We start from the raw sequence: 16,489 nt of genomic DNA on the forward strand, positions 1-16,489 counted from the left end.
ATTCATATATAAAATAAGTACTTTTTGTTATAGTTTTAGTAAACTTAGTCTAATTTCATCATCACAAAGGATAGGGTAAAAAACATATTTAATGAATTTCAATATAAATTTCAAACTCAATATATTGATTTATTTGATTAGAAATGACTAGTGGGAAAAAAAGAAATGACTAATGGAAAATATTAATCAAGACTGTTCAAATTATAACATTCCATAGTTAATGCTAGCAATCAAATGAAGATTCTTTAGATTTCTTTAAGTCAATGATTCTTTCTTCTGATTTCGAGTATTTTGGATATGTTACCCATTATTTCAAAACTATTCTTATTTACCTAAATTTGGGTCTCTCCTGATCTTCCTCCCTACAAATAGGATTCATAAAACATGAAGTAGGAGTGGAGGAAATGGAATTAGAGCTATTTCTAAATATAGTTGGAAAATAAATATATATTTTGTAATACCATATAACTAATTTATTTAAAAGCATCTATATTTAAGACATTCAAACAAGATTATAGAATCATTTGGTCATTCAGCTATAAATGTAAGGTTGTTGAATTATATCATATTCCTAGTTATAAAGAAAGATACAAACTGAATGCAATTATATGATTGACTCATCTCTCGTTCATTTTGGCCCTTAAGATAATCATTCTTGATTAGATGTTTTATAGTTATCTACTTCATTTTTCCTCTTTTAAATTTTAATAAGTAATAAGTTATACAAATTTAGATATTATACATTCTAAAAAACAATACTTTGCAAGGCAGTTACTCACCAAGGTCAACCATACATAAATGAAAATGCTAGAATATCTTTAAATAACTTAGACAACAGTTCAAATAATTAGATAACTTAACAATCACAGGTATTTTTTTTTAAAAAGTGAGGTGGGAGTAAGGCGATAACTGTGATTTCTTAAACACATACTTCGTTTTATACAATATAGAATTCCATAAAAAATCTCATCTAACTTCTATTTCTATAAATCAAATCATATCTTAAATAAATTAGACTTTGCTCAACAAAGCAATTCAGTCCCACATTACATGATTTACTTTTTAAAAAAGATAGTAAGGGCTAGGGTTGTAGCTCAGTGGTAGAGGGGTAGAGTTTGCACTGAGTTCGATCCTTAACACCACATAAAAATAAATAAACAAATAAAACAAGGTATTGTGTCTATCTACAACTAAAAATATTTTTTAAAAAGATAGTAACATTTAGAATTTTTACAAAATATGTCATGGTACAAATTTCCTTAATATAGCCAGCCTTACTTATAACAGTATTTTGAATTATTATTACCTTATAAAATCTACTCTGGGGATCAGTCAACTATGATATGTGGACCAAATCTAACCACTACCACTTTCAGCAAATAAAGTCTTATTGGAACACAGCTGAACATACTCATTTTCATAATGTCTTGTGCTGCTTTTATACTACAATGGCAAAGCTGAATAGCTGAACAAAGATTTTATGAGCAGAAAGGAGAAAAAATTTACTGTCCGGCCTTTATAGAATGTTTACCCATGTTGAGCTATTCTTAGGGTCTTATTATAAAAGAATATTGAAAAAACAAAGCTCTATTACCAACAAAGCAACCACTGAGCTTTTATAAATAAAAATACTAAGCAAATTAATAAAAGGTTAGTTTAAAGCATTTAGGTACTTAAACTCACCAAAAAGTTAACACTAAAACCATAATGAATGTTTTCCTTTTAATATTCTTATTATAAAAGTTTCTTCATCAATAAATAATGAAACATTACAATGTTACTTCTAAAGTTATTTGAATTTGACTCAGGTTTTTAACACTTCTCTAATTATAACATTAAGAGGAAAATTATTAATAGATCATAGTTGATTAGAGTAGTCACACAGAAATTTTTCTGCACACCAAAAACTCAGACATAAAGCAATATCATATACAATTGTGACTAAAATTTCCTGTCAAATGTAGTAAACTACATTTCTAAATATTGCTTTTTTTCAAACTAAATCTGTGTTTCTAAAATGATGTAACTTTGTAATTACTTTTTTGTCCCTACAGTCTTCGCAAAAACAAATTTTGATTACTTTTTTTTTTTTTTAATTTTTACCTTGAGATCACGGTACACAATCTTTCCAGAATGTAGATAGTCCAAGGCAGAGACAATTTCTGCACCATAGAAACGTGTGCGGTCCTCAGAGAACACCCGCTCTCTCGACAAATGGAAAAACAGCTGCAGGGTAAACAGCAGGGACAGGATTGTAATAATTACTGATTTAGTGGGGGAAATTAACACAAACATAAAACACCTCTCATCACCATATTGTGATGATAGATAGTGTACTCTCAGTGGACACTGAGCGCTCTTAGACAGCAGCTGGCTTATCTTTTCCAGGTTTCCAAGGGGGAAACTGCGAGCTGTTAAATCAGCGCTTTAATCAATATACCAATCTTGTTTAAGGCATTCTGCTTGCCACCCATTTAACCTTCCGTTACCAGAGGAAAAAGTATGTATCACTAGATTGCATTTTCCCATCACTATACTGTTGCTTCACTCTTCTAAGGACTAAGTATTGGGACATTATTGAAATAAATGAGCACAAGTATAAATGTGGTATTTTTGTTTATTTACATTTGATTTAAAAGAAAGAACTGCTGATTTGCTAAAACTGATTTATATGAACTTGATATGTTATACAACTGGTGATTCATTTTATCTCTAGAAATAACTTTCAAAGTTTGAATCAATATTTTCTGTGGTGGGAAACTTCAAGGCACTAAGTTTTAATTCATTTTAATAATACCCAAAATGGATTGAGAAGCTTTCATTATTCTTATTAAGTTCTCAATGTACATTCTTTTTGTTTTCAATAGTTTTTAAGTACCATCCAACCTTTTCTCACATGATTACTTTAAACTATAAGCCCATTCATTTCCTAGTCAACCATTTAAAAGACAAACCATTCAATAGTCAACGCATATGCTAGGCAAATACTCTACACTAGAGCTATACCCCTGAACCTTTAAACTTATTTTAAATTTCCATTTTGAGACAGTCTACTGGGTGCTGTGAACGAGCACTCAGTGCTCTCTGGCTAGGACAGCTCTTCATTTAAGAAACTACAAATCTCATCTTTCAGTTCAAAAATATGTATGAAGAAGGAGAAGGCTTTAGGAACTATGACTATCAATCTTTTACTGTATTAAGAAACATTCCAAAAAGAATGAAAGATTATTTACATTGCTGAGTATATTGCCAGGTATTCTGTCAAAATAGTGTCAATACATGTATCCTGTCAACACATGTCTGTGATTAAGGAAAAAAGTAAAGAAGAAGTCATTGTACTCCAGCCTGCAAGATCAAAAATTATGCCTTCTTATTATCACTGACACCTACCTCTTCTAGGATATTGGTAAGAATTGTAATCAACCAAGATTTGTTCCATAGACAGCAAATCATAAGCTCTAGTAACAAAAAATAGGTTGCCTACAGAGTCCTTCTTCTCTTTTCACACCCAAACCTGACCAGTCTATTATGGTTTTTTGTTTGTTTGTTTGTTTTGGGTGGTACAGGGAATTGAACTGAGGTTTCTGCATATTCTAGACAAATACTTCTTTAAACTTTACATTTTTAAAAAATATTTATTTTTTAATTTTAGGTGAACAAAATATCTTTGTTTCTATATGGTGCTAAGAATCAAACCCAGTGCCTCACGCATGCTAGGCGAGCACACTACCACTTGAGCCACATCCCCAGCCCCAGAGCCACATCCCCAGCCCCTACATTTTCATTTTGAGACAGGGTCTCGCTAAGTTGCCCAGGTTGTCCTAGAATCTGAAATCCTTCTGTATCAGCCTCATGAGTAGCTGGGATTACAGATATGTACCATCAAAGCTGGTTCTATAACAGTTTTAAGATAAACTTTGTGCCTGACCCATGGCCCATGGGAGCAAGAGAAAGAGGGAAAGAGAGAGAGAAGGAGAGAAAGAATATATCATCAATTGCCAAAAATGTTTTTTATAAGTCTGGAACAATATTAATTATATTAAAACTAAAGTATCTGGCAGGTAGTCTCAACTTGAATGCTCCTCACTACATTGTCATATTTTATTTATGATGTTTATATTGATTGAGATTGTATCATCATTTTGTATGATACCAAAGTAGAAAATATGATATCAATTAAAACTATGACATACCACTTTCTGATTACAAAAATGTTAAATGTGCCTTAAAAATGATCAAATGATTGCTAAAACTCAACCCAATTTACATAATTACTTACAGTTATTTTAAAAAATTTGTTTACATATTATTAATGCATCACTACTATCCAAACAAGAATAGGGAGTACAAAGAAGCAAAAATCCTCAATAAAATCATTCTGAAAATTTTCCAAGTTTAAATAATTCCTGCCATACATCAGTAACTTAGACAAAGGAAGCCCTATGATCTATAAATAGAGTTATAGGGTTTTTTTAATGGGATGAAGATACTGATTAGATTTATAAATTTTCTAAAAAGAGTATCAAGCCTACCATTTGTCTACTAAAGAGCTACAGATCCTCTTTAAATTAATGTAATATATTCAGGATTCTAGATCTTTATTTGGATCATATATCTTCAATTTGTCTGCCAGCCAATTTCTATAAAAATATCAGCTAAAAACTTATATGTAAGGGGAAAAATTCTATTTATTTCTCAATCCACTGCCATCTAATGTCTACACTTGCTACTTTATGGAATTTGTTCTTGCTAAGATAACCAAAACTCTTAATTGTTAAATCCAATGACCTACTCACAGTTTATACCCCTTCTTACAATTCAGGTGTACAGGACATCACTTATTGTCCTCTCTCATTCTTGAAACATGTTTCTTGGCTTTGGTTAATGCAATTGTCCTAATTTCTCTTCTATTGTCTGGATTATCCTTCTCAATTTCTTTTTATTATTATTATTATTAGTTGTTCAAAACATTACAAAGCCCTTGACATATCATATTTCATACATTTGATTCAAGTGGATTATGAACTCCCATTTTTACCCCATATACAGACTGCAGAATCACATCTGTTACACATCCACATTTTTACATACTGCCATACTAGTGTCTGTTGTATTCTGCTGCCCTTCCTATCCTCTACTATCCCCCCTCCCCACCCCTCCCCTCCCATCTTCTCTCTCTACCCCATCTATTGTAATTCATTTCTCTCTCTTGTTTGTTTTTCCCTTTCCTCTCACTTCCTCTTATATGTAATTTTGTATAACAATGAGGGTCTCCTTCCATTTCCATGCAATTTCCCTTCTCTCTCCCTTTCCCTCCCACCTCTCATCCCTGTTTAATGGTAATCTTCTTCTCATACTCTTCCTCCCTGCTCTGTTCTTAGCTGCCCTCCTTATATCAAAGAAAACATTTGGCATTTGTTTTTTAGGGATTGGCTAGCTTCACTTAGCATAATCTGCTCTAATGCCATCCATTTCCCTGCAAATGCCATGAATTTGTCATTTTTTAGTGCTGAGTAATACTCCATTGTATATAAATGCCACATTTTTTTTTTATCCATTCATCTATTGAAGGGCATCTAGGTTGGTTCCACAGTCTAGCTATTGTGAATTGTGCTGCTATGAACATCGATGTAGCTGTATCCCTATAATACGCTCTTTTAAGGTCTTTGGGGGAATAGTCCGAGAAGGGGAATATCAAAACAGAGACTCTGTGTCTGATAGAAGAAAAAGTTGGCTCTAATCTATAATTTGTGGGGTCGGGCTCCAAATTCCTTAATAGGACACCCACAGCACAAGAGTTAAAAACAAGAATCAACAAATGGGACTTACTCAAACTAAAAAGTTTTTTCTCAGCAAGAGAAACAATAAGAGAGGTAAATAGGGAGCCTACATCATGGGAACAAATTTTTACTCCTCACACTTCAGATAGAGCCCTAATATCCAGAGTACACAAAGAACTCAAAAAATTAAACAATAAGGAAACAAATAGCCCAATCAACAAATGGGCCAAGGACCTGAACAGACACTTCTCAGAGGAGGACATACAATCAATCATCAAGTACAGAAAAAAATGCTCACCATCTCTAGCAGTCAGAGAAATGCAAATTAAAACCACCCTAAGATACCATCTCACTCCAGTAAGAATGGCAGCCATTGTGAAGTCAAACAACAACAAGTACTGGGGAGGATGTGGGGAAAAGGGTACACTTGTACATTGCTGGTGGGAATGCAAATTGGTGCGGCCAATTTGGAAAGCAGTATGGAGATTCCTCAGAAAGCTGGGAATGGAACTACCATTTGATCCTTCTCAATTTCCATTATGGCTTTAAAACACCTTTTAAATTCAGTATTCATTTAGTGAGCATCAATTATTTTAAAATCACTGTGCCAGCTAGGGGAAGGGAATAAAAAGGAATACAAAGATGATTAAGACATTTTCTTGATTTCAGCTGATTGTGATGACAGTATTACAAGGGCATACTAATCTCCAAATTTAAGTTGTAGAAATTAAGTATGTACTGATTTTTTTGTATATGACTCATACCTTAATGAAGTTTAAAAAGCACACAAAATCCCTGCCATTAATGAATCTGACCCAATGAGGAGCTGCATACATAGATACAAACTAGAGTATTTTCAGGTATTAACAAAGCTTTGGAGGCTTTGTATCTATGTATGCTCCTTTGTATCTATGTATGCAGCTCCTCATTTAATCTATACTGGGAAATTCTAGGGAGATGTCACAGATAAAAGCAAATGAAATGTAAAGAAAAGACTTTAAAATGCTACTACTCAAGATTTATCTATCTTTGTATTTTTTAATATTTATTTTTTAGTTATGCACGGTAGGAGAGCACTCTACCTCTGAGCCACAATCCTAGCCCCTATCTTTTTTTTTTTTTTTTTTTTTTTTTATTGTTGGCTGTTCAAAACATTACATAGTTCTTGATATATCATATTTCACAATTTGATTCAAGTGGGTTATGAGCTCCCATTTTTACCCCATATACAGATTGCAGAATCACATCAGTTACACATCCATTGATTTACATATTGCCATACTAGTGTCTGTTGTATTCTGCTGTCTTTCCTATCCTCTACTATCCCCCCTCCCCTCCCCTCCCCTCCCCTCCCCTCTTCTCTCTCTGCCCCCTTTACTGACATTCGTTTGTCCCCCTTGTATTATTTTTCCCCTTCCCCTCACTTCCTCTTGTATGTACTTTTGTATACCTCTGAGGGTCTCCTTCCATTTCCATGCATTTTCCCTTCTCTCTCCCTTTCCCTCCCACCTCTCATCCCTGTTTAATGTTAATCTTCTTCTCATGCTCTTCGACCCTACTCTGTTCTTAGCTACTCTCCTTATATCAAAGAAGACATTTGACATTTGTTTTTTAGGGATTGGCTAGCTTCACTTAGCATAATCTGCTCTAATGCCATCCATTTCCCTGTAAATTCTATGATTTTGTCATTTTTTAATGCAGAGTAATACTCCATTGTGTATAAATGCCACATTTTTTTTATCCATTCATCCATTGAAGGGCATCTAGGTTGGTTCCACAGTCTAGCTATTGTGAATTGTGCTGCTATGAACATCGATGTAGCAGTGTCCCTGTAGCATGCTCTTTTTAGGTCTTTAGGGAATAGACCGAGAAGGGGAATAGCTGGGTCAAATGGTGGCTCCATTCCCAGCTTTCCAAGAAATCTCCATACTGCTTTCCAAATTGGCTGCACCAATTTGCAGTCCCACCAGCAATGTACAAGTGTACCCTTTTCCCCACATCCTCGCCAGCACTTGTTGTTGTTTGACTTCATAATGGCTGCCAATCTAACTGGAGTGAGATGGTATCTTAGGGTGGTTTTGATTTGCATTTCTCTGACTGCTAGAGATGGTGAGCATTTTTTCATGTACTTGTTGATTGACTGTATGTCCTCCTCTGAGAAGTGTCTGTTCAGGTCCTTGGCCCATTTGTTGATTGGGTTGTTTGTTCTCTTATTGTCTAATTTTTTGAGCTCTTTGTATACTCTGGATATTAGGGCTCTATCTGAAGTGTGAGGAGTAAAGATTTGTTCCCAGGATGTAGGCTCTCTATTTACCTCTCTTATTGTATCTTTTGCTGAGAAAAAACTTTTTAGTTTGAGTAAGTCCCATTTGTTGATTCTAGTTATTAACTTTTGTGCTATGGGTGTCCTATTGAGGAATTTGGAGCCCGACCCCACCGACTGTAGATCGTAGCCAACTTTTTCTTCTATCAGACGGCGCGTCTCTGATTTGATATCAAGCTCCTTGATCCATTTTGAATTAACTTTTGTGCATGGCGAGAGAAAGGGATTCAGTTTCATTTTGTTGCATATGGATTTCCAGTTTTCCCAGCACCATTTGTTGAAGATCTAGCCCCTATCTTTGTACTTTTAACATAGCCTGTTATTTATACAGAATAGATAAATAATATTTGCAGAAAGAGAAAATTTTAAAGAGAAAAAAAAATCCAGCAATATCAGGTATACATGCAGGAGACAATATACATGCAGGGAACAAAATACATGCAGAGAACAAATATAGCTGAAGAATAATATGTATTCAGGGCAATGATATGACTTCAACAACAACAAAAATGAAGACAGATTATTTAAAGTCTTGAGTGCTATGAAATAAACTTAAATTTTATTCTGTAAATTAGGACTATCAAAAGGTTTTGAATTTAAATCATTTTCATTTGAAAGACATCTGTGACATAAATTGAAGAATAAAAGAACTGGAGACCACAATCTCAGTTTTATAATTCATAAAATACAATGAATGTTATTGATCACCTATTCAGTATTAGCTGTTGTGTAAATCTGCAGATACAAAGAGTGAAAATGATACCAATTCACAAAGACATCACAATCCGCTGAAAACAGGCACATATGTAAACTATTCTACTAAAAATATGATAATTATTACAAAACAGAACATATTAAAAATGTGGGAACATCAGAAGTTATATTTGAGCTGGATGAGAGCTTCTGAGGGATATTAGCCAAGGTGATAATAACATAGATTTCAGAAGAATCAATATTCCAGAGGGAACTAGCTTGTATTATTTGGGCTAAGGGACAGATCAAAAATTTAAAAAAATCAATAAATAAAATAAAATAAAAAAACTGTGGTCAACAATATTGAGGAAAAGAATGGAAATAGAAACAAGTGTAGCAAAAAATTTTACTCTGACCTGATGAAATTTAAAGAAGCATTTCATACAAGTTTTGTATCTATGGGTCCAAGGTTACAGAGTAGGTATGGAAGTAATTTTCATACAGGAAATTGGTTGAACCAAAGAAGTATAGCCCAGGAATTCAGTAAAACTTGAAAAAAGGAGTTTAGGGCAGGATTTTGTGTACTGCTATATATAAGGATAGAAAAAGGAAACAAAATAGGATATTGAGATGGAATACTAAAAAAAGTACAAAGGAAACAAGAGCATAATATCTGAAGAAGGGAAAAGGTAGTTTCAGGAAGAAAAGAGTTATTTACTAGCTTTAGGCATTAGGCCATTAGTTACCCTTCAGAGAAGACATGTCATATTTAAGTGGGTTGAGCAGAGAATGTGCATTAAAGGTAAAAAAAAAAAAAAAAAAAGGTACATGATTCCTTCAGGAAAAAAAAAAAGCCAAGATATTACTGAAACTGAATTTATGGTGCAATATATTAATGCTCTCAGGAATATTGTGCCCTACAATTGTCCTCCTTCTATCTGAGGGAACATTCTGGAACATTAATGAGGAAGAAAAATCCCAAGTATAACTCTGAGGTTTCAACATTGAAGAGAAAAACATCAAATTTTGAGGAAGATGAAGTGAATGGCTTTTGCAGGACAGAATACCAGTGAGCAGGAAGCTGTATGGAATCTACATAATCAAGAGTGTCACTGAATACTAAGTAATGCAAAGTAGGGTTAAACCCTCTAAGGACAAGCAGAGTAGAACTGAGGAACTATATATCTAGTTGCACATAGCTAAGAGACATTCAGTTTCTAAGCAAGGAAAATATCAATCATTTTCAAATAAGAAATTAGACCAATGTCTAACACTCTTTTACGGAAGACATGAAATTGAGAATCTCACATAAAATTCAAATTACCTATTGAATGGAACAGAATAAAAAACTCAGAAAAACCCATGCATGTGTCATGAAAAAGCAATTTACAAAATAAAGGATAATATCTGCCAACCATATGCCTTACAATTTATCTAAAATATGTAATATTTAAAATATTTAAGTAACTCCCACAACTCAATAGCAAGAAAAGAGGATCCTAAATAAACTGACTTAAAAATGAATAGAGGGGTTGGTGTTGTGGCTCAGCGGTAGAGTGTTCGCCTAGCACATGCGAGGCCCTGAGTTGGATCCTCAACACCACATAAAAATAAATAAATAAAATAAAGGTATTGTGTCCAACTACATCTAAAAACATCAATATTAAGAAAAAAAAATGAACAAAGAATCTGAACAGACACTTCCATTAAAGAAAAAAAAAAGGCGAATAGTTATAATGGAAAGTGTTTAAGATCACAAATCAACAAGAGAATAAATTCAAAACCACAATGAGATATTAATTCACATTGTTTAACAACAGGACAAGAGATAGTAAAGATGTGAAGAAAAGAGAATCCTTGATCACTGTCAGTGAGTATGTACATTGTGTGTGTATGTACGTTTTGTTTTGGGTACTGGGGATTCAACTAAGGGGTATTTTGCCACTGAATTACATTCCTAGTCCTTAGAGGATCTCATTTAGTTGCTTAGGCTGGCTTGAATTTGTGATCCTCTTGCCTCAGCCTCACAAGTCCCTGGGATTACAAGTACACACCACTGTGCCTGGCTGTCAAGGATACTGTCCCAGTTGTACAGTAATAGTACTGGTAGAGCAAAGGCTATCCAGACCAGTCTAACTAAACTTAAAAGCAAATCTTGAAAAGATCACATTGTGTACACATAAGAACAAGGTAAAACACACATATAACACACACACACACACACATTTTCAAATTCCAAAAATTCCAGCATCCAATAATGTACAATTCAAAAGCTAGCATCCAATAAAGAAAACTATCAGGCTTAAAAAGACCTAGGAAAATATATCCTACAACTAGAAGGATGACTAACGAATAGAAGCAGACTCAGAATATAACACAGGAGACAGAAGAATGTCATAATAGAATAGTTACAGAAAACAGACTCTAAAAGTTCAAAAGGTAGAAGAAAACACAATATGGAAATATAAAAGCAAAATGAAATCAAACTTTAAGGCATGAAAAATGCCTGAGATGAAGATATACTAGATAGAATTAATGTTAACATACTGAAGAAGAAAATGTTAGAAAATTTAAAGACACTGGGAAGAAATCCAAAATTAAACACAGAGGTGGTGGTAGGAGGAGCTGAAAAAAATTAAGCACTTGTATAAGTGGATTCTCAGGACAGGACAAGAGAAATAAAACAGGAAAGAAAAAAAGAATATCCAAATTTGCCTCCAGATTTAATTAGAACTATTTGCCAATATACTCACAAAAGTTAATAAATCAATAAGGAATAGATAGAAAACTATACCAAGGCACATCATAATCAAACAGACAAGAGAAAAGTTAAAAATAATAAGAGTAATAAGACACAAGCAGAAAGGAGAAAAGATACTTGCAGACTTCATGTGAGAAACTATATAAAAGTCATAGAAAGTAAACTGACATTTTTATAGTAATAAAACATGGAATCGGAAAATTAGAAAAAAATATATATATACAAAATTTTGAAGGAAATGCTTCAGGCTGAAAGAAAATGGTACCAGTTGGAAAACTGCATGTATACAATGTAAAGAAGAGACTTAAAATGGTAATTGTGAGTAGGGATACGTTTTTCTTAAGTGTTAAAACTCTTTAAAAAAAAAAGATAATTGACCGTTTAAAACAAACAAAAACCCATTATAGCATTTATAACATATTCAAAATTTAAAATGAAAGATTGTGACAGCATAAAGGGTAAAGGGGGGAAATGAAACTGTATTGGTGAAAGGATTTGAGAATATATGTGAAATGGTAAAATGTAATTTGAAAATAAAATTGGGGAAAGTTAAATGTGTTTAAAGTCAACAACCAATCCACAATAGAAATTATAGTTTCCAAAACACACACTGGTGAATCCTACCAAGGCTTCAAGGAAAAAAAAAGGAAGTGGGATCTAGCTTACACTGTGTACACATGTTTAGGAGGTGGCTAGAATTCTGGCCTACCATGTGTAAAGTCCTGGATTTGATTCCTAGTACCACAAAAAGGTGGTAATGGATGGGGTAGTGGTGAGGCCATGAGGCCATGTATTACATTACTACAAAACATAGGAAAGTTTGGTCAGGTTCATTCCATTGTTCTTCCATTTTCCTGTACTTCCTTCTTTCCCTTCAATCCCCTTTTATTTTCATGTAATTCACCTCCCCCACCCCACCTCTGCCCTTTCCCTCAGGTTAGTTTGATCTAGTTTCCACATATCAGAGAGAAATTCAACCTTTGATTTTCTGGCTTTGGTTTATTTCATTTAGCATCATGGTGTCCATTTCAATCCATTTACCAGCATATGCCATAATTTCATTTTTCTTTATGGCTGAGCAATAACTCCACTGTGTATACATACCATGTCGTCTTGATCCATTCATTTGTTGATAAGTACCTAGGTTAGTTCCATAGCTCAGCTATTGTGAATTGTGCTGCTATAAACATTGATGTGGCTGCATCACTGGGAGAAAGTGGGATTGCTGGGTCATATGGAAATTCCATTCCTACTTTTTTGAGGAATCTCCACACTAATTTTCAGAGTTATTGAACTAATTTGCATTTCTATCAACAATGTATGAATGTACCTTTTTCTCACATCATTTCAACATTTATTGCTCAGTCAGCAGGCTTCCCTTCTCCCTCACCTCTCTTCACCACTGTGGGCCAGGACTTTCCATCTGGCTGAGGAGACCCGAAATGGCCAATCAGAAACTGGCATGGCAACTGACCCCCAACCACCACAGGTTCCCCATGGCTGAAGCAATCTCCCTGTCATCTCACATCAGCCCTGACCACCGGCAACAGACACAGAGGCCCCTAAACTCGGCTCTGCCAATCTACTGTCAGTAGCTGCAATTTAGATGGCCTAGGCCTTCTTATGTCCATTTCCCTTATTAGCATTATTCTTGCCTTTCCAGCCTGTGACTTCCCTGCACCTTACCCTTTCACAGACCAGGGAACCTCCCCCAGGAGCACCCCCCACCATAAACCTTTTTTTTGGTGCCTCATTCCTGTTTCATGGTTCGTGATCTCATGCGCTCTTTTTGGCTTTACATTTATTATTGTTTGTATTCTTGTTCATTGCCATTCTGACTGATGTGAAATGAACTCTCAATGTAGTTTCTTTTTATTTAATTTTTATTTATTTATTTATTTTAGTTGTATATGGACTCAATGCCTTTGTTTTGTTTTTATGTGGTGCTAGGATCAAACCCAGTGCCTCACCCTTGGGAGGCAAGTGCTCTACCACTGAGCTACAACTCCAGCCCTCAATGTAGTTTTGATTTGCATTTCCATTATTGCTAGAGATGTTGAACATTTTTACATATATTTATTGGCCATTTGTATTTTCTGTTTTAAGAAGTGACTGTTTAGTTCTTTTCCCACTTTTAATTGAGTTATTTGTTTTTTTGTTGTTAAGTTTTTTGTTTTTTTTTTTTTTAGTTCTTTACATACTCTAAATATTAATTTACTATCTGAGGAGGAGCAGATGGCAAAGATAATTTCCCATTCTATAGGTCTCTTTTCATGTTCTGTTTCCTTTGCTGTATAAAAGCTTTTTAACTTGATGCCATTCTAGTCATTGATTCTTGGTTTTATTTCTTGCATCTTAGGAGTCTTGTTAAGGAAGCTGATGCCTGTGTCAATATGTTGGGAGTGTTGAGCCTACATTTTCCTCTAGCAGGATGAACTTTTTCTGTAAAGGTGCCAGGTCATTCAATGGGACAAAGGACAGTCTTTTAAACAAAAGATACTGGAATAACCAAAAACATACATAAAGAGTTAAAAAGAAAAAAAAACCAAAAAAAAAAACAAAAAACCAGGAATCTTAACTCTTAGTTTACAGTATATATAAAATTAAGTTAAAATGGATCACAGACCCAAATGTAGTAGAAACTACTTGAAACTCAAGAAGAAAATATTTGTGATCTAGGATACATAGCTATGTCTTAAAGAACACAAAAAAGTGAAAACTATATGAGATAAAAACTGATAAAAGGGCCTTCAAAATTAAAAATTCTCCCTTTTCAAGAGATAAAATGAAAAGGCAAATTAGAGTATAGGAGAAGCTGTTTGTAATATAAATATTTGGCAAACTACATATAACTAGAATATAAAGAATATTATAATTAAATATGAAGAATATCCAATTAATAAAAAGGCAAACTACATGAATACATATGTCACGAAAATATATGCAAATGGCTGTATTTGAAAAGATATTTATTATCATTAGTCATCAGAGAAATGCAACTTAAAACCAAAATAATGTATTTTTAGATACTCACTAGATTGTCTATAATTAAAAAGACTTCCCACACTAAGTGTTGGTGAGGATACAGAACAACTATAATTCAAAGCATTTACATGGTGTTGGGGTTGTAGCTCACTTGCCTAGCATGTCTAAGGCACTGAGTTTGATCCTCAGCATCACATTAAAAAAAATAATAATAATTCAAAACATTGATGATTGGGAATGTCAAATGATAGTTACTTTGGAAAATAGTTTTGTAGGAGTTTCTTAAAATACAGCATATACTAGCTATGCACAACAATCATATTCCTTAGTATTTATTCAAAAGAAAACTGTACATAAATATGCATCTAACTCATTCATATTATGCAGTGATTGGAAACAATCCAAGTGTACATCCCCAGTGAAAAAAAACTAACAAATGACTGCATGGCTACATAATGGATAATGATTTTCAGCAATAAAAACAACTGCTAAGAAATGCAACAAAAGGGATGTCTCAAAAAATACATTATGCAAAAGAAAAGGTAAATCAAAACATTAGTATCAGAAAGCAGTTCAATTGTTGCCTATAGCCTTTATTGATACAGATAGAGAACAGGGAAGACTGACTATAGAGAGGGATGGCAAAATTTTTGAGGCAGGAGGAGAGTTCAATATTATTACTGTTGATAGAGGCTACATGCTTATGATTATCAAGACATCTAACTCTATCATGTTAATTGAGTTCTTTTTACTATATGAAAATTATACCTTAGTACAGCTGATTTAAAAAACAGAAACGATCTAAATATTCATCCTACACACACTCTAGCAGATCCTGACAGGTCTCAGCCCCTGGAACCCCTGGATCCCTGACCCTGGCCTCCTGGCCCACCCTTCTGCCTGCCACCTCCACCCCTACTTCGGAGGGTCTTCGATTGACCCCAGGAGGCCAGAAAGGTCAGTACCTAAGAGCAACAGAACTGGAAAAAGATAAGCTCCCTCACGCATGGGAGTGAAATGGACAGCTCTTCCTATCCCACCCCACACCTCTCCCAAGAAGGGAAGGTAAGAAGTCTTAAACCACAACTAGCAACTCAGTGAGCAACACAATAAAATGAAAGGACTCAGTAGCCCAAGGTGCATACTCCTTGTTCAGTTCAAACCTCAAGAAGAAAGGAAAAGATCAATTTGGCACAGAGAATGAACACATATGCTCACTGACTATTTTGTCCACCAAATGGAAATGACACCTTAATTTTTCACCTTTTTGTATCTGTGTTTTGTTTTCATGTGTACTGATTGATTCAAGGACCATCTATACATTTCTTTCTTCTCATTTTTTGCCTTTTTTTGACGGTTGTTATTTTTTTCATGCTCTGTGTTTTGAGGTTGAGGGTTTTTGATTAGCATATTTTGGTTTTGTTTCAATTGTCTTTGCCACTACTCTATTTCCCTTCTCTCCCCTTCTTTTTTCTATTGCTAGCAGCCAAATTCTGTTCTCTTTCATTATTCCCTTCAATTCTTTCTTCTATTTTTCTCCCCCTTCCTCATTACTAACACATCCTACATTATCACTGCATTTGCCTTAATGACCCTTTAAAATTGCAAAACCTTTTCTATCCTCCTATCTCTTCTTCGTTACACTTACTGAACCCTATCCTTAACACTTTTTAACAGTAATTGAATTAAATAACATCTTCCACTACCACCAATGCTACAGCAATAATTAACATGGCAGAAGTCACAGACAATATCTATTGTTTGATTTTATGTCAGACATAATTTATGATTATTTACTGGTGTTACTGATGGAAACTTCTGATCCTACTATTTCTGCTTATTGTACCAATTAACACTGTAGATGTCAAAATAGGAACCAAGTATGTAGTCTTCTGCTATATATTGTTTGCATAAATTGTTGCTATTATTGGGCTCCCCGGTAATCTG

General features: G+C 34.2%; 1 protein-coding gene across 6 annotated transcripts in view; it reads right to left on the reverse strand.

The window, feature by feature from the left end:
* The window catches only part of Akt3 (AKT serine/threonine kinase 3), a 302,015-nt gene that overhangs the window by 82,630 nt on the left and 202,896 nt on the right, over positions 1–16,489 (reverse strand). For all 6 annotated transcript variants that reach the window (XM_071599993.1, XM_071599992.1, XM_071599991.1 and 3 more), the window contains one exon: positions 2,104–2,226. In XM_071599993.1, the coding sequence (XP_071456094.1) occupies positions 2,104–2,226 (123 nt within the window). The remainder of the gene's footprint in view (positions 1–2,103; positions 2,227–16,489) is intronic.

The sequence above is a fragment of the Marmota flaviventris genome, chromosome 12, assembly GCF_047511675.1.
Source record: "Marmota flaviventris isolate mMarFla1 chromosome 12, mMarFla1.hap1, whole genome shotgun sequence".
NCBI lineage: Eukaryota > Metazoa > Chordata > Mammalia > Rodentia > Sciuridae > Marmota > Marmota flaviventris.